Source organism: Plasmodium gonderi (assembly GCF_002157705.1).
Source record: "Plasmodium gonderi DNA, contig: Chr12, whole genome shotgun sequence".
Classification (NCBI taxonomy): Eukaryota; Apicomplexa; class Aconoidasida; order Haemosporida; family Plasmodiidae; genus Plasmodium; species Plasmodium gonderi.
In genome coordinates, this window is record NW_021628937.1 from 1,879,082 (window position 1) to 1,902,050 (window position 22,969).

General features: G+C 29.2%; 4 protein-coding genes across 4 annotated transcripts; 2 read left to right on the top strand and 2 right to left on the bottom strand.

Annotated features, from left to right (window-relative positions):
- Window positions 1-553: 553 nt before the first annotated feature.
- On the top strand, window positions 554-3,067 carry PGO_123940 (hypothetical protein, conserved; the record flags this gene model as incomplete). Its single annotated transcript, XM_028689184.1, has 1 exon — window positions 554-3,067. One exon carries the CDS (start codon window positions 554-556, stop codon window positions 3,065-3,067), a length of 2,514 nt encoding a protein of 837 aa, XP_028544985.1.
- Window positions 3,068-5,920: 2,853 nt separating this feature from the next.
- Window positions 5,921-8,551, top strand: PGO_123950 (splicing factor U2AF large subunit; the record flags this gene model as incomplete). Its single annotated transcript, XM_028689185.1, has 1 exon — window positions 5,921-8,551. The coding sequence occupies one exon, from the start codon at window positions 5,921-5,923 to the stop codon at window positions 8,549-8,551; it is 2,631 nt and encodes an 876-aa protein (XP_028544986.1).
- A 2,157-nt stretch (window positions 8,552-10,708) lies between these two features.
- PGO_123960 (RNA helicase-1) lies at window positions 10,709-12,328 on the bottom strand (the record flags this gene model as incomplete). The annotated part of the gene is made up of 3 exons (XM_028689186.1): window positions 10,709-10,726; window positions 10,927-11,778; window positions 12,002-12,328. 3 exons carry the CDS (start codon window positions 12,326-12,328, stop codon window positions 10,709-10,711), a joined length of 1,197 nt encoding a protein of 398 aa, XP_028544987.1.
- A 4,089-nt stretch (window positions 12,329-16,417) lies between these two features.
- On the bottom strand, window positions 16,418-22,482 carry PGO_123970 (hypothetical protein, conserved; the record flags this gene model as incomplete). The annotated part of the gene is made up of 2 exons (XM_028689187.1): window positions 16,418-21,193; window positions 21,361-22,482. The coding sequence occupies 2 exons, from the start codon at window positions 22,480-22,482 to the stop codon at window positions 16,418-16,420; spliced, it is 5,898 nt and encodes a 1,965-aa protein (XP_028544988.1).
- Window positions 22,483-22,969: the final 487 nt, after the last annotated feature.

A 22,969-nucleotide genomic window follows, 5' to 3' on the forward strand; every position in this document is an offset into this window, starting at 1 on the left:
TTTTTTTTCATATTTCCTGATACTCATGTAGGTGCTCCTATCTGCTACGCATTCATCGAGAATACCAAATAAGATATATGGTAAATTTTTTCACATAACTGCAACATTGTGATATTTGAAGAGTAGGAATTTTTTATTATATAATATCCCACCCCGAGTTCCACTTTCAGCAGAGGAAAACAATTAGAAGGGGTGTTTTTTCCCCATCTCTGAAACGAGGATGGTCATTTCACTTTTTACCAGTACGTATTTCGCACACATATTAAATTAGGTTTAGTTAATATTGGCAAAAAAGTGGTTTGAAAAGTGGTTTGAAAAGTGGTTTGAAAAGTGGTTTGAAAAGTGGTTTGAAAAGTGATTTGAAAAGTGGTTTGAAAAGTGGTTTGAAAAGTGATTTGAAAATTGGCTTGAAAATTGGCTTGAAAATTGGTTTGAAAATTGGTTTGAAAATTGGTTTGAAAAGTGACCTAAAAGTGACCTGAAAATTGTCGTGAAAAATACCCGAACACCAAAGGCATCGCAAAAAAAAAAACTTGAATACTCGATAAAAAAAATGAAAGAACCAAATGACGAGAAAACCAATGAAAGGAAGAGGAAGAAGCCGGATTGTAATGCTGAGGAAAGTAAGGAATCCAGCAAATCCAAAAAAAAGATAGAATTTGAAAATGATGATGAGTTTGAAAAATACCTTTTGGATAATTTCAAGAAGAGTTATGACCAAGCAGGAGAAACTTGGAACAATAGTAAAACCGAAAGACTATATGAAAGTCGCAATGAGTCTGAGTACTCCCTTTCGGATATGATAAAAAGCTTCTACAATGAAGTAAAGAAATATAAAACAGTTGATGACATGGCAAATGAAATAAAAAAATTGGCAACACAGAATATTAAGAAAAATCTAGATATTATATGTAATAACGAATGCACAAGCTCATTTTTTGTGGAAAAATATCGCGTAAAATATATGAACGAACAGACAGAACTGAACATAAAATCAGCTCAAAATTACTTCAAGGAATTCATGATACTTTACAATAATAACAATTTTGATGATTTCAGCTTGGAAATTAACACCAACTTGGAGAAGAACTCCGTGGAGGAGAACATCGTAGAGGAAGGAGAAAAAAGGAAAAAGGGAGACGAAACAGATGACGATACAGAAAATGATACAGCAGAAAAGAACGCAAAGGCGAAGATTATGCAAAATGGGAACGGTGAAAATGATGATGATAAAAGCAAAGAATCGAGTTCTAAAAAAAAAAAGGAGGGAAAAAATAAACATCCCCCAAATGAAATGTATACAACAGACATATGGAAGGAAAAAATAAAATGCAAAATCGAAAATATAAATGAAAACACAAACATTTTAATTAAAATTGTAAACTATTTAGCCAATACATCATTGCACATAGATCACGTACCACTAAACATAAAAAAATTCGACATTCTGAAAAAATTAAATGAACTGGATTATGATATACTAAATGCAAACATATGGGATACGTACAGTTCTAAAGAAACTAGACCTTTCTCTTTATCTATATCATCATCCCCATCCTTCTATAGAAAGGCAAATATATATTTTAAAAAGCATAACAAGACAAATGATATACTAAATACATTACGTGAAAAACCTTTAAGTGTATATATCAAAGGATGGTACTTAAGTAACCTTAAAAGAAATAATTACAATTATTTGGACTTAAGAATATGCCCCCCCATATGTTCTCATATTGAAATAATAAAAATGGATTATGAAAATGCAAAAACATTAGTCAGAAAATTGGACACTTCTTGTCATATTGATTTGGATCTACAACACCGTTTAGGAGAGGAAGTTCATTTCGAAAGTATGCATAAGAAGAGAAAAATCGATGAGGAATCACACACCCATGATGTTGAATCAACCAATGAGAAACAGACTCTCCCTGTTGATCAGAATTGTGATAACATTAATAAGAACAGAAATAATACAAATATTGTATGTAACAACGAACTAAGTGAAAGTCCAATTATTCAAATTATTGAAGAAAATAAAAAGTTAAGTATAATGAATAAATTAGATATCCTAGTACTGTATCTTCGATTTGTACATAACTTTTGTTATTATTCAGCACGAAAATTTAATACGTATGATGAAATGACGAGAGAATGTGGACACTTTTACCTAAGAGTGAATATGGAAAATAAATTTTACAAAAATCTTATTCCCATATTTTATGAAAATTTTAATATAAAAAAGTTAGAACACTATGTGCATGAGGATTTTGGATATAGTAATTCCAACACTGAAAATTATGTGATAGGAGAAAATTCCACAATCGGGAACACTTATAAAGATAGAACTAATAGTGGTAATAATGATAACACTCTTGAAGAAGAAAACTGTGGCATGGAAGAAGGACGAGGTGACATTGTCAATCAAACAACCAAACCAAATAGAGAGAATGGTGATTACTTTAATCTATGCAGGTTAAAAAATACATATCTTAATGATTTAGACGAAGTTTCAGATTATCAATTAAAATGGCTTCTGAACTTTGAGACTGAAATTAAGGATGCAATAAAAGCTAACTATAATGAACATATTGAAATTGAAAAAACAAAGGAATTTTTAGAAATTTTGAAAAATAATTATATTTTAAAACCAACACATAATAATAGCACAAATACTGATGGAAAAAGCGAAATAAGATGTGCCAAATGTAAAAAGCTTTTTAACAATATTAAAGACGTGCCCAATCACATTTTCATAAAACATAACCAAGTTAAAATGAAATTAATTACGGAAGCTGAAGCACAAATTATGAAAAAATGTTTTTATGAATCTCCACATAGTTTTCAATTTCTTTTTATGATGGAAAAAAAATATAATTCCAACCATTCAAAGAATTATTTAAATAAAAGTATTTTTAAAAAGACAAAAAATTACAAAAACCACAATTTTCACGTACTACCCAATAGCGTTAAAAGTGATTATAAAGATTTTGACGATCCCACTTTAAACGTTTTCGAAAATGTAAAACAGACCGAAAGAAAGAAGAACGATTTTTATGATGATACTTAAACTGAAGTACTTCAAGCGGAGGGCGAGATGATCAAAATGTAAAAAATTCACCTACTCCACGCGCTTCCTTCAGGTGCACAATGTTGTCTATGTTTCACAGCACACATATAAATAAATATATAACTTAAAGTTGTGTTTCCCCTCCTTTTTCTTCATTCATTTGATATAATCATCGAAGGAATTTATCGCTTACATATGTGCATTCAAAGATGGAAGAGGAAAAAAAGAAAAAAAAAGAAAAGTAAAGAACAGTTCTTACTGAACGCTAGCTAACGTTGTGTATATACACACTTCTTAGCCAGGGTTTCTATATATCATATTTTCATGAACATTAAATAAGTGTGTGTGCAACAAAAGCTACCTCTAAAAATGGGACAGTTTTTCGAATTCCTTTTTATTTTTTTTTTTTATTTGTAATAATGGGAATATTATAAAAATGGTCTTTATGTATATATATATATATGTATATATTTATATTCATTTCAACTTATTTTAACCACGTATCCCTTTCTCTTTAAAGGTGCCTGTAGCACACGAGCGTGTGTGTTATTTTGTCAGTTTGATTAAATTCGATATAAGAATTAATTTTTTAAAATTTGTTTTATTTATTTTTTTTTTTTTTTTAAAAAAAAATGTACTTTTGTAGAAAATTTTTTGGAAAATGTTTAAATCGAGGTAATTCTTTATGGTAATCTCTCATTTTTTTAAACGTTAAAAAATTAGCAAATTGGTCTTCTTTTAAAAAAATAGTTCGCATGCAAGACTCAACTTTTTTTTTTTTATTTATATATTTTGCATGTCGTTCTTATGAAAAGAGAACCCCCCCCCCCCCTTTTATTTTGTTTATTTATTTTACTATCTTTTTTTATTTTTATTATTTTTTTTACTTTTTATATATTTTGTTTCTTTTTTAAGATTGTTTACCTTGGACCCCAGTATTATTATTTGTGGCGTAATAAAAAACATACTGTTTTTTTTTCACCTATTTAAATTTTTGATTTTAGGAGATTTTATCTACAATGCAGTAATGTCAAGTAAACAATGTCAAATGTAACACCAACGGGTGATCTCTTTAACATAAATGGCAACCTTCCTGTTGTGGTGAAATTTACATGTTAAACAAAACAACTAATTAGAGGTCTTTGAATACTCTCAATGGGGATTGACCAAGAGAAGCGGAATTATTGTGCATATGTACAAAAATAACAATTCACTATTATAGATACCGTCATATGATGTTATATATGAATATAATGTGTAAAAAAAATATATATCTTGATATTGTTAAAGAAAATAATATTCAAATCCCTTTTATTTTAATGAAATGTTTTCCATCTTGGTATGAAACCAGGTACACCTTTTGCAATAGTAATAATAATAAAAAAAACCAAAAAATATAAAGAAAAGTAAAAAAAAAAAAAAAAAAAGTGTAAAAATATAAATTTCATAAATATAGAAAAGTGTATCATAACAAAATAAGTAAAGTTTCGATTTCCCTGTTTTTTTGTTATTTTTTAGTAAATAGTAGAAGAGGGGATGGGGGAAGAAAAAAACATATATTTCTTTAACCATACTTTTTTTTTCTTTTTTTTATCTTTTTTTTTTTTTTAATATTTTTATTAATACGTGTAACACATGTATAAAAGTTTACATATGTACACGTATTCATATACATTAGCATCCGTTTTAATACACCCATTGTGTATATATAAATCGAGAACCACATTTTTAGTTTTCCATTTTCTCACCAATATGGAAAATACAATCACATAGAGTTAACAGAACGTCGAATTTTTTTTTTTTTTTTTTTTTTTTTTTTTTTGTTTCCCACTGATATATATGAAATATATGATATATGAATAACATATCATCATTATTTTTTATTATTGTTTTATTCTTGTTTTTTTATTTTTATTTTATTTTACTTTTTTTTTTTTTCAATAAGAAAAAAGTAAGGAAATATTTTATCCGTAGGAAAATATAAATAGTTATGGTTACATGGAGGTGACGCGGAAATGAAATTTTGCAGGGTTTATAATTTGTATGTAGTGCATCACATATGTATCATATATATATATATATATACATTTGTTCATATATATACATGAGGGACATTCTCGTATGTACAATTTACATACAAAGCGTATGTCATATCTAGCATACATGGACGCCTACATATATAACGTTCACGCTTACGTTTACATGTGCCTTTTCAATTCCTTTCCTTTCCCTTTTCTTTTCTTTTCTTTATCATTTCTGGTAACCTCATTCATATGGTAAAGCACAATATAGCATAATTAAGTAAAAACTCTCTTCTATAATCATCAGATGAACAGAAAAAAAAAAAAAAAAAAAAAAAAAAAAAAAAAAAAAAAAAAAAAAAAAAAAAAAAAAAAAAAAAAAAAAAAAAAAAAAAAAAAAAAAAAAAAAAAAAAAAAAAAAAAAAAAAAAAAAAAAAAAAAAAAAAAAAAAAAAAAAAAAAAAAAAAAAAAAAAAAAAAAAAAAAAAAAAAAAAAAAAAAAAAAAGATGCATGTAAAATATGAACATTTATGAAAAATATTAAAGAAAAAGTCGTGAACAGCTAATCAAATAGCACAGAAGGTGGATTCAAAAAAAAAAAAAAAATAATAAAAGAATTCAAGCAGATAGGTAGTGAACCAATGAACCAGTAAAAAAATACACATATATAAAGCAGAATTGCACAAAATAAAAAAGCCTCGTAATCCAAGTGGAAAAGATACCAACACGCATATTAAATCTGCTGGGAAAATAAGTTCGCGCAAAAAAGAAAAATATATATATATATATATATACATACATATGTACAAATTTCCACAAAAGAGGAAAAAGTAATGTGGAGAAAAGCAGTTGGAAGCTATTTCAGTAGCAAAGGCAAAGAGGAGAAGGACGATGATGGCCCGTCTGATAGTGAACTAAATAATGAAAATGCAGAGAATGCAGATAGTGTGGACAAAGTTGATAAAGCTGATAAAGACGAGTCTAATGACGAAGAAACATCAAAGTCAAAAAGAACACGAAGAGGCAGAGGGCCAACAAAGAAAACATCAAAGGGAGAGGATAATAAGTGTGAAAATGGCATATTAGAAAATAATGAATCTGATGATTATATTAATAAACATAGTAGTGGAGAAAATCATGACAATAATGATGATAATCCTAGTACCTCCACAAAAGAAAAGAGCATAATTCTGGAAGAAAATGATGATATCGATAAAAATTTTAAAAACAAAAAAACAAATAAAGTAGAAGAGGAGGAGGAGGAGGACGAGGACGAGGACGAGGACGATGATGATGATACAAACGAGGTACATCACAAAAGACGATCTAAACCTTACAACAAAAAAGACGAACTTAATAAAAATGAAAGTTCAACAGAAAAGAATCAATCGGACGAAAAAAAGGGCAGAGAAAAAATTAGAGAAGAACAAAATAGTGACCTACATGAAAAAATGAAATTAATTAAGGAGAAGATGAAATCGAGTGAACTGAATCAAGCAGAAAATGCAAAAGGACCAAGGGACAGAAGCAAGCAGAGGGGTAGGAGTAGAGAAGTGGATAAACACAAAAGAAAGCATAAGAACTTATCATCCAGTAGTGATGAAGCCCATTCGTCTAAAAGGAAGAGGAGGAGTGGGGAGAGAACCATAGAGGAGAAGGTCGAGCGTGCAGGTAGGCACAGACATAAAAGCAAAGAAAGGGACAGAAGTAAAGAAGCTATTAGAAGTAAAGAAGTTATTAGAAGTAAAGAAGTTATTAGAAGCACAGAAAGGGACAGAAGTATAGAAAGAATTCAAAGCAAAGAATTGGGAAGGAGCAGAGGGAGACACAGAAGCAGAAGTAGACATAGAAGTAGACACAGAAGTAGACACAGAAGTAGAGAAAGAAGCAGAGACAGAAGTAGAGACAGAAGCAGAAGTAGACACAGAAGCAGGCATAGCAGGCGCAGAAGAGATAGGAGTAAAAGGATTAACAGCAGTAATAGCGATGATAGCAGCGATGAGAGACATCATCGTAGCCATCACAGGTCAAGAAGAAGAACAAAAAAAAGAAGTTCGAGAAACAGTAGTGATAGGGAAAAATCGAGTGAAAGTGCTAAAAATAAAAATGGATATGATAAAAAGGATAGATCAACTTCAAGTGAAAGAAGAAGCAAAGACTCAAAAAAAAAAAAGAAGACAAAATGGGATACAGTTGATGAGAATTTATTGAAAAATGGCTTATTAGATAACAATTCGAATGGGTTACTTCAACAACAAAATTTAGCATTAGCAAATAACTTGGGTGCAAATAATAAAATTACCCCATTAGGAAGAAATCCGTATGAAGTAGAAGGTGATAAAAAGCAAAGAAAATTATACATAGGTAATATTCCTCCAACTTCAAAACAAGAAGAGTTAATGGAATTTTTCAATAGTACATTAGCATCAATTATAAAAGATTCAAGTTTAGAAATAAAAATTGGAGATATTGTATTGCAGCCCATACTAAAATGTGAAATATTTAATGCCGAATCACGATTTTGTTTTCTAGAATTTAGAAGCTTAGAAATTACATGGCTATGTCTAAGGTTAGATGGTATTTCGTTCAACAATTTTGCATTAAGAATAGCAAGACCACATGATTTTGTTCCACCAACGGGGGTAGATCCAGCCTTAACTGCTGTTTTTACAGATATTAATATGGAAGTATATGAAATGGTAAAACCGGTTAAAATTGCACCAGTAAGAAGCACAGGGGATGATGATAATAAATTATATATACAAAATTTACCACACGATTTAAAGGATGATCAATTAAGAGATTTGTTACAACAATTCGGGAAATTAAAAGGATTTAATGTTATAAAAGATCCGAATACTGGATATAATAAAGGGTATGGATTCTTCGAATATGAAGATCCTAGTTGTACACAAGTTGCTATGCATGCTTTAAATGGTTTTGTGTGTGGACAGAATATACTTAATGTTAAAAAAGCTACATTTGGTAAAAGCCAAAGTACTGCACAAAACGCAAATAACGTAATCATACAACCCAGCATTGTAGATTTACCAGTGTCACTTTTACCAAACTCTATTTCACAAAAAATTCTAAGTAATTCCATTATAGGCTTACAAATTCAAGCATCCAGAAAAATAGGTGAAAAATCATCTCGTGTGGTTCAGTTAACGAATGCTGTTTTTCAGGAAGATTTGCTTATTGATAGTCAATATGAAGAAATACTAAGGGATATTAAGGAAGAAGCTGAAAAATATGGACCGCTTCAAAATATTGTAATTCCAAAACCAAGCAAGGATTTGTCCTATACAGAAGGAGTCGGAAAAATTTTTCTTCATTATGCAGATGAAACTACTGCAAGAAAGGCTCAGTATATGTTTAATGGTAGACTTTTTGAAAAAAGAGTAGTATGTGCTGCATTTTACTCTGAAGAAAAATTTCTAGCAGGCAAATATGTCTTATCATAACATAATTTGTTACCAAATCGGTACGTAATATTTTACCGATTACATTGATAATCGTAGGAGAAAATATTCCAAATGTATAACAGTTTAACAAATTTTATTCTTTCATCGTTTTGTAATTGTTAAAACATATATATTTAAAAAAAAAGAAAAAAAAAAAAAAATCTGGCTCCTTTTTTGATTACATGTACTCATCAGAACTTTTAGCTGTGATCATAGCTACCCAAAAAACAAAAAAAAAAAAAAAAAAAAAACTAGCTATAATACATTTTAGCTAGCCCAAATCATAAAGTTTAGCTGGAAGTAGCAGAGAAGAATAGAATATTTGAAAAAAAAAAAAAAATCATCTCAGTCGGGAACATCCTGTGAAGAGAAAAACAAAACAAAATAAAACATAACTCCTTGTTTAAACGGATGTAAATTAAAAAAATTACATGGCATGCCCGCCGAATATAATAAAATTCATAAATGCGCATCTCTTTTTTTGTAATAAAAGCATATGAACGATACAATGTGAATACATATATATATATGTATATATATGTAGACATGTGCATGTGAATGTTCATAGGTATACTTATATATGTACACATAAATCTATATGCCAAAAAAAGAGCACCAATTGTATTTTTTCTCCTCTTCATAGGCATTTCCATTTGTGTATATTCGCGTAAAGATATAACCAGAAATTTTTTATCTATAATAATTAAGAAAAAAACCAAAAACATATTTTACATTTAAAAGAACAAAATGTGTTTTTCATGTTAAATCATTGTCTTATAATATTGGACGCAGAGATCATGCATTAGAAATTTTTCTTAAATTACGCACTTAAAGCATGAGACAGAATAGGTAACTATGAACGGGGTGAACTGTTAGGATGGTGCCTTTTTTCTTTTTCGTCGTTCGAAAATATATGTTTGGAGAAATCAATAATTAAATATTATTTTATATTATTTTATTATTATTAATTTTTTTTTTTTTTTTTCTTGTTCATATAAAACATGGTCAGTTATTAACCATGTGAAAAGTTTCATGAAACAAAATGAATATAAAAATTAACTCATATAAGTTGGGGATGTTTATATATATTTCTAAATATCTTTCATTGGTAATTTACTGTAAAATAAACGTGTCAACAAAACTTATGTTACCTGTGCATGTACTTATATATATGCAATATATTTGAATGTTATTGCTTCAAATATCATGCGAGGGAACCGATCACTGGGATATGTACAAAATTTCTAATTATTTTATTTTTTTTTTTTTTCATGCTTTTTGTAATACACATATGAACGATCATCTAGCGACAAAATTATTCCAATTAGTCGCATATGCTTATCATTTATATATTGCACACAAATTGTGACAGTTTACTGTTTGTTATCAACATTGTTTTAAGCCACACCTACACACTACACCTATTCCATTCATTCTATTTACGAAATAAAATAAATTTTTTTATAAGATACATTGTGAGCTTCAGTTTTTTTTTTTTTTTTTTTTTTTTTTTCTCCTGTTTATTAAATTAATGTAACATAATATGTGATCTGTATATATATTCTTTTAAAAAAAATAAATAAAACTTTAAAATAAATATGTGCATGTATCTATCTTTATATATATGCATTTATATATATATATATATATATATATATATATATATATATATATATATATATATAAATATGTATATATATATAGATATATATATTATATGTACTTAAGTGAAAGTTAATTCAAAGATGAGAGAAGCTCATAACAAATTAAAAATATTAAACATCCTATTCTTTTTGTTCATATATATGTGTATATATACATATGTGTAACACAAAAGTATATACACTCAACGTATATGTATATATATGCAACGTGCAGATATACACATATATACATAAACATTTACATACGCATGCGCATATTCAATATTGTTATATAATAAAAACACTAGTTTCTAATTTGAAAAATATATATAGGTATATATATATATAAAAAGCTCTTTTTTTTTTTTCTTCTATATATATATATATATGTAGCAATTAATATATATAATATTTCTTTGATCTTTAAAAGGTGATTTGTACGTTAACACACGTATTAAATTTTTATTTCTTGGAAAAAAAAAAAAAAAAAAAAAAAAAAAAAAAAAAAGTAGCTTTACAAATAGTCCGCAACCTGAAAGAAAAGGGGGGAAAAAAAAAGAAAAAGGGAGAAAAATTACTTATAGATATACATAATATATAAACGTAAAAACATTCAGAATATACGTTTACTCAAATAATATGTAAAAAGATGCAAGCTTGAGTCAAATAATACACTTTATTTTTTTCACAAAATATAGAGCACATAATTTTTTTCTTCTTTTTTGTAATTACTTCTAAAGGCATTTCTTCTATTTGTGTACTGTAGTAGGATTCGATTTTCTTCAATTTATCCTTTTCCTTGTCATCATTTGTAACAAAATTAATAGCAACTCCCTTACGACCAAATCGACCTGAACGACCAATTCTGTGAATATACGTGTCAGGTGAGCAAGGTAGGTCATAATTAATAACTAATGAAACTTGCTGAACGTCAATACCTCTAGCTAACAAATCAGTAGTAACCAAAACTCTTGTGGAACCGGATCTAAATTCTCTCATAATTAAATCTCTGTCTTTTTGGTCCATATCACCATGCATACAAGAAACAGTAAAGAGTCGATTATGCATTTCTTGGGTTAGAATATCGACCTTTTTTCTCGTGTTACAATAAATAATAGATTGCGTAATAGTTAAAGTTTCATATAAATCACATAATGTATCTAATTTCCATTCTTCCTTTTCTACAGCAACATAAAATTGTCTTATACCTTCTAAGGTTAATTCATCTTTTTTAACTAATATAGTTTTGGGATCTCTCATAAATCTAGTTGTTAATTCTAAGATTTCTTGTGGCATAGTAGCAGAAAATAAGGCAACTTGAATATCTGGGACTAACTTTTTAAATACTTCATATATTTGAGCCTTAAATCCTCTTGATAACATTTCATCAGCTTCATCTAAAATGAATAACTTCAACCTATCAACACCCAAGTGCCTCTTGTCAATCATATCGTACACTCTACCTGGGGTACCAACAACCATATGTACACCTTGCTTCAATTTGTCGATATCTTCTCTTACAACGGTTCCTCCTACACATGCATGACACTTAACCTTGAGGTAGTCTCCTAGGGCAAGAACAACCTACGATGGAAAAAATAATGTGATAAGAGAGAGGGAGGAAAAAAAACAGGAAATAAAATTAAGCAGCTTGGTTTTGTTTCATTGTTCGTTCTGACGACGTGTATATATATGTATATATGTATGTACATATTGCAGCTAATCCATATGAAAAGTAAACACGCAGTACACATTGAAATTTATGAGCATGCAAATTTTTTTTTTTTTTTTTTTCTTGACTTCATACCTTTTGAATTTGTTGAGCCAATTCACGCGTGGGAGCTAAAATTAAAGCCTGGCATGCAACATAATCATAATTTATTAACTGCAATGAGGAAATAACAAAAGTTGCAGTTTTTCCAGTTCCAGACTGTGCTTGACCAATCGTGTCGTAACCATTCAATATTGGTTTAATGCCTCTTTGTTGAATAGCTGATGGTTTTTCAAAACCATAAGAATAAATACCTCTTAACAATTTTTCATTCAAACCAAGTGCATCAAAAGTGTCAACAATTTCTTCTGTGTTTCCTTCAATGTCGTTTTCATTGGTAAATTTTTCGTCTTTCGTGCTCATTTTTACTTAATCTGAAACATAAGACATACACATGGGCATGATAATGGCAGGAAAAACAAAAAAAAAAAAAAAAAATATGACTTGATCAAAAAATATATTAACAAATAAATGGAAACAATACAAGTACTTATGTATCGAATATTAACATGTTCGACAATCAGGGGGCATGTGAATAACTCTTGAATGATAAATAAACCATGCTCGCGATTTTAAATGCATGAACGAATGTGTCATCTACTTAATTATGTAATAATTATGTGATCACAATACGTATATGCAAAAAGCGTGTGACACACAGCACGTGGTCACTTATTATTCATAAACATATGTACAAAGAAATGTGAACTCTGCAAAAGGGCAATCTAAGCATTTTACTAAACCATACATATGCTTTAAGAAAAAAAAAAAAAGGAACGTTCACAAAATGAATAGATGTAACAGCATAGATTTGCACACCCCCCGTTGGCATGTGAAATGCAAAAACATATATATGTAGGCATATATGTACATATATGTGTAAACATTCAGCTAAGCATGCATGATATACGGTATAGAAAGCAAATGGAAACGCTCTCATTCCGTGTTATATTTTTCTACATGTATTAACGTACAATGGTGTAAATATGTGTGGGGATTAATAAGCATATGGAACATATATATATATATATATATAACGTGAACAATTGGGATTGCAACATGGAAAAACATATATACATGCATTCATATGTAAGCATTTGTTTTACCTGTATATAAATATGTGTGCTCCTCGAGATTTTGTTAATGTAAAGGATATAACTGCTTGCGTAGAAAACAATAACGTTGTTTTACTTCGTAAGCGTTATTATTTTGTACGTTTTTATAAGGGGAACCACCTCTTTTATATTTAAAAAAGGGAATTTTTTTTCTTTTAAAATATGTATGTGCTCCAAATGTAAAGCTGCTGAACAGTTTTGTGATATATAATATAACAAGTTGCGTACGTAAGGTTTATGTATTATATACATTAAACCACATATATATATTACATGTATATATATATGTAAAATAGATTCAGCTTTTAAGTAGTATATGAAAAAAAAAAAAAAAAAAAAAAAAAAAAAAAAAAAAAATAGAGATAACTGTAAATGGTAGAAAATAAAAGGCAAAATGAATTTAACAATGTAATTCCTTTTATGAAAGTAGTATGCACATAAATCGTATTTTTGTAAAAACACATAAACGTAAGAAAATGTATATGCTTTTTGCATGTATACATTAAAAGGTATAACAATTTATATATATAAAATATACAAAATATGAACGCTAAGGTTATTGTGAAAAAGTATATGTTTTCTTATGTACAACAAAACTTTCTTTTGTTTTTATTTTATTTTTTAACTTTTCATAAAAGAACACATGTAATTAAAAAATGTGGTAAGGGGGGGAGGGTATTGTGGAATGCATATCTATATTGTGCAAGTATTTATATATAATAACGATTTATGAATAACATATATTTTAATTGAAACATGGTGCGGGTTGGGTTAAATATTGAAGGAGGGATTTTTCAACGTTTTGTTTTATTGTATATTTTTTTTTTTTGGTTGAGGGGGGGGGGAAGGAAAAAATATGTTTAAAATTTATTCTTTTTCTGTAAAAAAGGATATTGTAAATAAAAGTAAAGATGGTAGGAGAAGTTGAAAAAAAAAAAATAAAATAAAATTAAAATAAAAAAAGCCAACGACTTTATGCACTTTTGGGGGTTGTTATTTTGCAGCTAAAATTGATGTACTTTTTTAGCAAGTTTACTAAATAAGTGTTTCTGTTTAAGTATATATATGAACCAGTTAATTATATGTCGAGCATACCCCGTTGTGCATGTATGTATATATATTTATATATATATATATATATATATATATATATATATATATAGAATATACTAACTTGTTGATTTATTTTTTCATTTTTACATGTGCATATGACATATGTATATATAAATATATACAAACACTTCTTGTAACCCCGCTATCGCACAATACTCTATACGTTACCTTTTTTTCAAAAAATTGAAGAAAATTTTTAGTTACAAAAGGGTGTTTAAGTGCTTGCTGTATCCATTAAGTAAACTTAAATATATATATTGACGAAAACATACGAGGACCAAAGGTTAATGCACATGAATTTGTGTTCATGTTGTGCCCATTATATACATATATACAACATGTTTGTTTTTTTTTTCCGGATCCATTGTAATGTATACATATATATATGTAGCTATTCCTGGTCAATAATAACTCTTACACCCCACCTCCTCCCCCATGCTTTTCACCCTTCCTACATTTTAATTAAATTTATATGGTGCCTTTCAGCCATTTATATATGCGAGTATATATATTTATGTTCATATTAAAGTGAACCAAATTATTTAATTGGAAACAAAAAAGAAGAATCGGGAAAAAGGAAAAGTTCGGTAGTGAAAAAATAAACCAAGGGAGCACACAAGGGCGAAAAATATAAAAAAAGAGGGTAAGTGTTTTAAATGGTAATAACTGTACCAATCTGTAACAAACAGAACGAAATAGCGGAAAAAGAAAAGAGGGGGGGGGGGGAGATGGAGGAGGACCTACATATATGTATATATATAATATCCCTATGCACCAAACAATACTTATAAGGAATAGCCATTTGGGGAAAAATAGAGCCAAAAAAAAAAAAAAAAAAAATTAAAATAACCTAACCTCTTTTTTTTTTAAGGTACAATTTCTATAAAAAGGTGGCCTTATTATTACATTCCGTTTTTTTTTTTTTAGCCTTTTTTATTACTTTATTCTTTTTTTTTTTTTTTTTTTTTTCACAACACAAACCCGATTATTTTAAATATAAATTCGTTAATTTTATGAAGAATGGTTAATTGTTTTATTTCAGTCAAATTGTCTAAACAACGAATTCTTAAATTCTTTTTTATCTTTACGTATTTGTGTGTTCCATTTCGCGAAAGGCTTCCATTTCAACATGAAGTATTTGCCTATAAAACCACAGGAGGGAAATTCTTGGCGCACATGCACATCAGTATATATATATATGCCTATTTAATATGGTAAGAAATATACAAAAAGGAAACAATTTAAAAACTCTCCTTTCCCTATTCCTTGCCATATGTAAGATTTTCCATAGACTTTTTAAAAATTGTAATTATTTGTTTTTCCCAGTTAAAAGCCAAGATATTTTAAATAAAAAAAAAAAAAAATTGTATAAAAATTACCCAATTACCTAGTACTCATTTTGCACATCATTTTAACACATGACAAAATTTTGTAACGTTCATTTTTTTCTTTTCTTTTACACTATTATTCTAAAGCAATTGGAGTAAAAAGTGGTCTACCCTTTTTTTTTTTTTTTTTTTTTTTTTTAAACCCTAATCTTCTACTTGTTTAAAAAAATTATGAAAATGTTTCTTTTCATTTGAATCCTTATCATTAAAAAGGTGAAGAAAAATATGGATGCACAACATTTAATGAAAACAAAATATAGAAAAAAAAAAAAAAAAAAAAAAAAAAAAAAAATCCTAAATGTTTCATCATATTTGTATAAAATAACAAATGAGAGTAACAAATCATCGTACAAAAAAGGGAAAGAATAAAGAGTTGTTTTATATATACATCAATGAGGCTATTTTATTTTATTTTTTGTCAAAGCTTTTTTTCTTATTCTTAAAAAGTTGATATGAACAAATTTAAAAAATTTAAAAAAAAAAAAAGGTATAATTTAATAATTAGGATAAGATTAAAAACACTGACAGGATGGAAAAGCCAACTGATTGTATATATACATATGTGAACCATGCATATGCAAGGATGTAGAAATAATATATGCATACACACACAATTATGTATCCGACAATACATTTTATTATATAAATAAACATGGACACATGTACACATATTTTTCACTTATAAGAGGTATTATCCAACTTCATCCTTTTCTTAATTCCTCTTACTCGTAGAAGAATTTGTTGTCACACCAAATGGGGGGAATATATATATATATATATATATATATATATATATATCCATTGGGTACGCAAAAATTCTTCCCTCTTCTTTTTGACTAATTTTGCTTTTGGACTCTTTTTTTTTTTTCTTTTTTTTCGTATTTATGAAAAGAAGAAACACCGCCAAGTGAAGAATTCAAACTCCCAATATAAAGAATTTGATGACTATTTGAATACAAACTTTGAAGAGAATTCTTCATATGCTTAAATGTTGAAATCTTCGACCCCTTTATGAAATTTTTCCATGCATAATATACAACAAGTGGTACATTAACAACACTAAGAGTGATTGTAATGTATATACAAATCGTAAAAATGAATTTAAACAAATATACAAAATGGAAACGATGTAATATGTGTAACATTACAACATAGGAAAGAAATGTGAAAATGAATAATAATGCATATTGGTTGAAATAGCAATTTCTTCTTGGTGTGGGCAAAAAAAACAGTGTTTGCAACATGTGAGTAATAAATAAAGGGGTTAACATGTACGCTTTGTTTTGGATGTCTAAAACACAAAGACAATCCAATTGCCTGGCGTAGTACTCGTAATTGTAGTTATAATTGGAGTAATAGATTCTGATGAATAAGATAAAGGATTGATATAACGACAGCCATAAGACTACAAATATCCATTTTAAAGAAAACAATTTTTTTTGTAAACTTTTCATACGCATTGCATTATTCTGTAAAAAATTGTAGTTAGTCCTACCTGTATGATCCATACAAGTTTCATCATTGTGTGATATGGTAATTGTCACAATTGAAATGATGAAAAAAAGAGAAAAAAAAATGAGGAGACAAATGTTAGATAACATGGATAACCAACTATTAAAAAAATAAGAAAAAAAAAATTGTAAAAATAGGAATGCAAACCCTCTGTAATAGCTAATCATAATGAAGGAATTAATATTTTCATAAATTCTATATCCATATAAAAAAAATACATTTCCTATATCTTCAAATGATTCTATATGTATATCTGCATATAAATTACTTATATTCTTCTTACTATTGTTATTTACGCTTATGGCTATATCAGACTCGATCAACATGTTTAAATCTTTTGCATGATTACCAACTGAACATATAAAACGATCCTCCACCCCTGTATTTTTTCTTAAACATTTTGTTATTTCCCCCTTTTGAATAGAATTGCAGTCGTAGAATAATGTACATCGAGATTCTGCAAGAGCACATATAAATTCTCTTTTAGCGTATTTAATGAAATAGTCGATTATGTCACCCCTGACGATGTACACACAATTTTCCTTTTTCTGGTAGTTCAAAGAGTTCTTTTGCATATCAACAGTTCCTTTATTATAGCATTGTGAAGTGTTGTTCCTCTTTTGGCATTGAATTTCTAGTCTCTTTTTCTTTTCCACACTTTTAAATGCACTACTGAACTGATGTAACATTGTCTTCAATGCACTTTCAATGCTCTCATTTCTGTGTAATGAAATTTTATTTCCTACATTTTCTTTCATTTTGCCCTTCACACTTTTCTGCACATTTTCGGGAACTTTTGTTCCACCATGATATTTGGCTAACCCGATTCTGGAGGTACAATACGCATCAAAGGTATTTCCCAATTCTCCTCTCACAGAATTCACACATGTATTGTTATATGCCTCTCTATGGATGATAGATGTGTTCATGTTCCTTGAATTCTGTATGGATATCTTTGGGGAATTCCCCCAGTTTGCATTTCCCCTTTTGTCAAGTATATTAGGTTGATCCAAGAAGAATTTCTCGCTATATTTATTCTTCTTGATCATATGTGTACACTCCTCACAAGTGTATTTTTCATCACAACTGTGCTTGGTATCACATTTATAAGGTACCCCCAACTGGACCCCGCTGCCACACCTCACTAATGATTTCTTCCTTATTGCTAAACCACTTGAGGTATAGGGTTGATCTAAGTGAAAATCGCAAAAAGAGATCCTATCGGACACAAAAATTTTCGAAAAGCCATTAGGTGGCGTCGGTTTGCCATGAACCATCTGCGCTAGCTTTTTCCTACTTAAATGACAAAGGTGGCTCTTTTGATTAAGGAGATGCAAAGATTTGGAAGCAGATATAACATTTTCCTTGTTGTCACCAGAAAGAATCCACGTTTTGATTTTCGCCTTTTTAAACAAATCTAAACATTTTTTTGCATTTTTTTGAATATTTTCCTTGAGTGTCACAATGGCTAGCACATTTAATTTATTTCTAAAAGAATTTTTTAAAAATTGTTTCTTGTAAAATTTATCACTAACCTTTTTGTATGCTTCTAATTCGCTTTGAGAAACTTCTCTATATGCAAATAAGACTATACGAAATCCTTCAGCATAAAAAGGAGTGAAAATTGTTTTAAGTCTTTTTTTACTTTTTTCACAAGATAACATATTAGCTATTTTTTCGCCCGGTCCTTTAATCAGGTTGAATATTTTCTCATTATATGAGACCATTGTGCATATAACTTGATTATTACTATCTAGAGACAATCCATCTAAAATCTCAAAATTGTATGTCTTCACTTTGTTCCTTCGCCCTTTATTCTTTCCAAAGGTTGCGCGACAGCGATCATGTCGGCCATTTATCTTCACTCCCTTAGTTCCACTTCTCCCTCGCCCGCTACTGCATCTTCTGACACCACTGCTTCCTCGTCTGCTACTGCTGCTTCTGATTCCAGCTTTGGGGCTAGCCCCACTTGGTACCCTCGTGTAGGGCACATTGGGCTCCTTGTCACACACCCTGAATTGATTACACTTTAGAATACCCTTGTCCATTTTTTCTGCCACATTAGACAACTTAAAAATGCCATTATTTTGTAGTGAGTTTTTAAAATACCAGCATTTCTGTCCGAACTGATCATAATTGTTTTGTTTTGTTCTATGAGCCCTCCTCCCATCAGAAGTACGTTCATCTGAGCTGTTAACTATATATCTGTCTTTTTTATTTTTCCTTTTAATTCTACACTGTTTATATTGTTTGGTTCTATTATTACTATCCTCATTTTCCATCATGTGTTTCTTTTTTTTGTCGTGTTTAATAGTGAGAGTCAAAATTCCAACGGAAATTCTGGATGAATTTTTTTTTAAAATGTCCATACCGCATGATTTCACAAAGTTTATTAAAACATTTTCTTCCAAACTCGTTGAGTAAATAGAATCCCATTGTATGTGATGAGTTCTGTTCGTTTTTTTTTTTTTTTTCTTATAACTTATTTCCCGAATAACTGCAACATTACAAAATAATATACACAAAAGTGTTAAATATATTTTATTAATTTGATCCGTTGTTTGATTTAAAATATTGCTATATATCTTTTGGCATACTTTTTGTGTCTTGTCAGCTTTGTTTTTACCATCCAAAGCGTGTTTGATCAATTCTATGTTTTCCAAAACATTGTAGTTTTTCATCTTCCCTTCTGTTTGGGGACACGAAAACGGGTTGAAATTGGTTACATTTAAGAAAACTTGGAGGAATAGCTTGCAGTAGGCAAGGTTATCCCTGTGATTGACCTTTGTCCGATTAATGATTTCGTGTCTTATTTGGTTAGAAGAATCACATCTAGAATCATTTCTTAACCCTTGCATGAGATCCACCAAGTAGCTACAGCTGTTTGGCACTTGAAAATCTTCAAACAAAAAATACACTCCACAAATCTTCAGCCCCTCTTTTATTATCATTTCGTTTTTGTCACACAAAAGGAAAGACGTATTACAAATCTTATCTATGATATTACTATTGAGGAGAGAAATAGTGTTCCCCATCTTTTTTTTTCTTTCTATATGAAAAGAAATTTTACTGAATAAATAAATGTGCAATATATTGGCATAAGGCATATAAGGGAGTAGTAAGAGGACGTATCTTATAAAAGATATGAAGATGTTTACTCCAAGTGTGGTTTTATGTTGTAACGATAGATAGAAGCATATGATTAATAGGAAAACCAACCATATATTCATTATTGTTCCCCACTTTTTGTTACAATCCCCATCATATATGTATTTTCTTTTACTCATTGTAACTTTTGTTTTTTTGTCTGACCCTGCATAAGCAACCAGTCCATACACTCTCCCCTTTACTATTTTGTTACTGCACCATATGATATTTTCTATCCCAATTTTTTCTTTATATTTTACCACATTGCTTTCAATTACACTTTCCTGTGAATTTTGCGAGAAAAACTTGTTCATACCATTTTCGTAATGTTTCTCCTGCTTTTCTCTACATAAGTTTGTAGCAAGGACGAGATTGGCAAGATCCACATTGGTAGAATTTACGCTACGATGTGCCTTCTCAGTTGGGGGTGCATTTCCATTGTGCAGAAGGGAAGAAGCATGATGTGGATTTCTGATCATGGTTGAATCAATTGGCTGATTCTCGAACGGAGTAAAAGAAAATTTTATCAAAAAATCGACACACTGGTAAGCCTTCTCAATATAAGTGTCTTCAATTAGATAGTTAAAAATATCGTTATAATGCACAGATTGTAGAGGCCCATTTTTGTAAAAAACATTTTGCAAAGATGCCAAGTCGTTATACATACTTTTAATAAACTCACAATAGTTCATATGAATAAACAACCCGTTCATCTTGTCAAAACTTTTATGTGGTTTTTCAATCATTATCTTTATTTTTAACCTAAAGAGGTCATAAATGTTTGCCAAATGGGATGTAAACACAAGGCTTTTTTTTATTTTCATATCTGTCTTTCCTTCCAAATCTTTTGAACAGATATATACATCATCATCTCCCTTATTCGTTCCACATTTTAGAAGAATCAGATCAGCGGGACTTTCTTCGTTTTCTTCTAGGTATACTACATCTCCTACCTTAAATGAGGGAATGCGACAAGGAGCAATGGAGAAGCTGTGTCATGTAGACTAAACATGTCCATTTGAGTTATTGAAAAAATTAATGTGAAGAAAAAGAGGGCATGCAGAAAAAGAGGAGATGCAGCTTTTCTAAATGTATAGCTCTCAAAAGAAAAGAAACCTACCTTAACCTCATCGAACGGGACATCCACCAAACCAAGCGGTGTTACCCTCTTGCAAGTTTTCTCATTAACTGCACGTTCAAGCTGAATCCTCTTAGCTATTGTGTGTATATCTTTAAAGACAGAAAAGACAAAGAGGAAGCAAAAACTAAGTGCAAAATATGTATAATTACTTGCCCGGAAAATAGGTATTTGTTGCAAGAGAAACGATGTAAAAAAAGCAAAAAAATAAAAATTTGTAAGTCGATTACTTATAACATGAAATATCAAATGATGTCTATTCTTATAATGCACGGAACTATTTTCTCTATTATTAGTACTTTTTAGAGGGGTACAATTTTCTACATAATATGTTTTAACACATTGTTTTTCATAATCCCTTATTTTAGATAAATTCGTTGTTTCTTTCATTTCTCTTTTGTCATAATGATAATTTGGATATGAATTATCTCTAATCATAATTTTCTTTATTAAAGATTCATCACTTATGTATAGATTATTTTCAGAATTAAATGCTTTCAAATTGTTAACTTTATGAATATACATTTTCTTCATTTTTGTAATTTCTTTGCATTCTTTATAATTTCTCTCCCCATTGTTATTTCCAAAATTATGTATGTAAAACAATACATTTGATAGATAATTCTTGCATATTTGTATGATGTGTCGATTTGATATATTATCTGTTGTTCCATCAAGCAGTATACATCGATCTAGTTTATTTTGAATAGCTTCATTTTCTTCTTCTATTCTTTCTTGACCTTTCCCTTTTGTGATATTTTTCTCATTTTGAAATCGTACTACACTAGTTATATTTGTCCATATATAAGAAAAAATATCAATCCATTTTAACAATCTCCCTATGGTTTTCCTTATCTTGTTATTTACAAATGTACACACAGGGTAGAAAAATATTGTCACAATAATATTTTTTCTATTTGCACTTGCACTTTCATCATCATTGTAGTATAGTGTACACGACTTTTTGGATTTCTTATATTTCCCTATATTCCAAAATTTTGTCTTTATGGCATACAGGAAACATTGCACTTTATTTAAGATTTTTTTTTTTTCTTCTCTCTCTCTTTGTATGTTCAAAGCTATGTCTTTTATGTACGCATGCATTTTTTCATATGTATGACGTGATGAAATATGGATATATTCCCTTAATTAGGTTTGGGCTTACGCACAATTAATCCGTAAAAATGGACACTCAAAGCAGGCATACAGAAAATGTTCCCGTGCCGATAGAGGAGGAAAAAAAAAAAAAAAAAAAAAAAAGAAAAAACATGTTCACCAAATGAGTGCCTAGACAAGTGATTCGTTTAGGAGAATCGAAAATTGATTATCAATGTCACACCTGGAAGAAGAAGAAGAAGAAGAAGAAGAAGAACATAGGAAAATTAAAGAAAATTTTAGGAATAATTAGACAACACTAAGGAGAAAATAGGGGAAAAAAAGAAGAGGTATACCTACTTTTTCTACAAAACATGGAGAATTAATAACAAGACGCTATTATTGTGAGCAAAAGAAGAAAAAAAAAAAAAAAAAAAGACGAAAAAAAAAAAAAAAAAAAAGACAAAAAAAAGGTAATATTTGCAATAGAAATGTA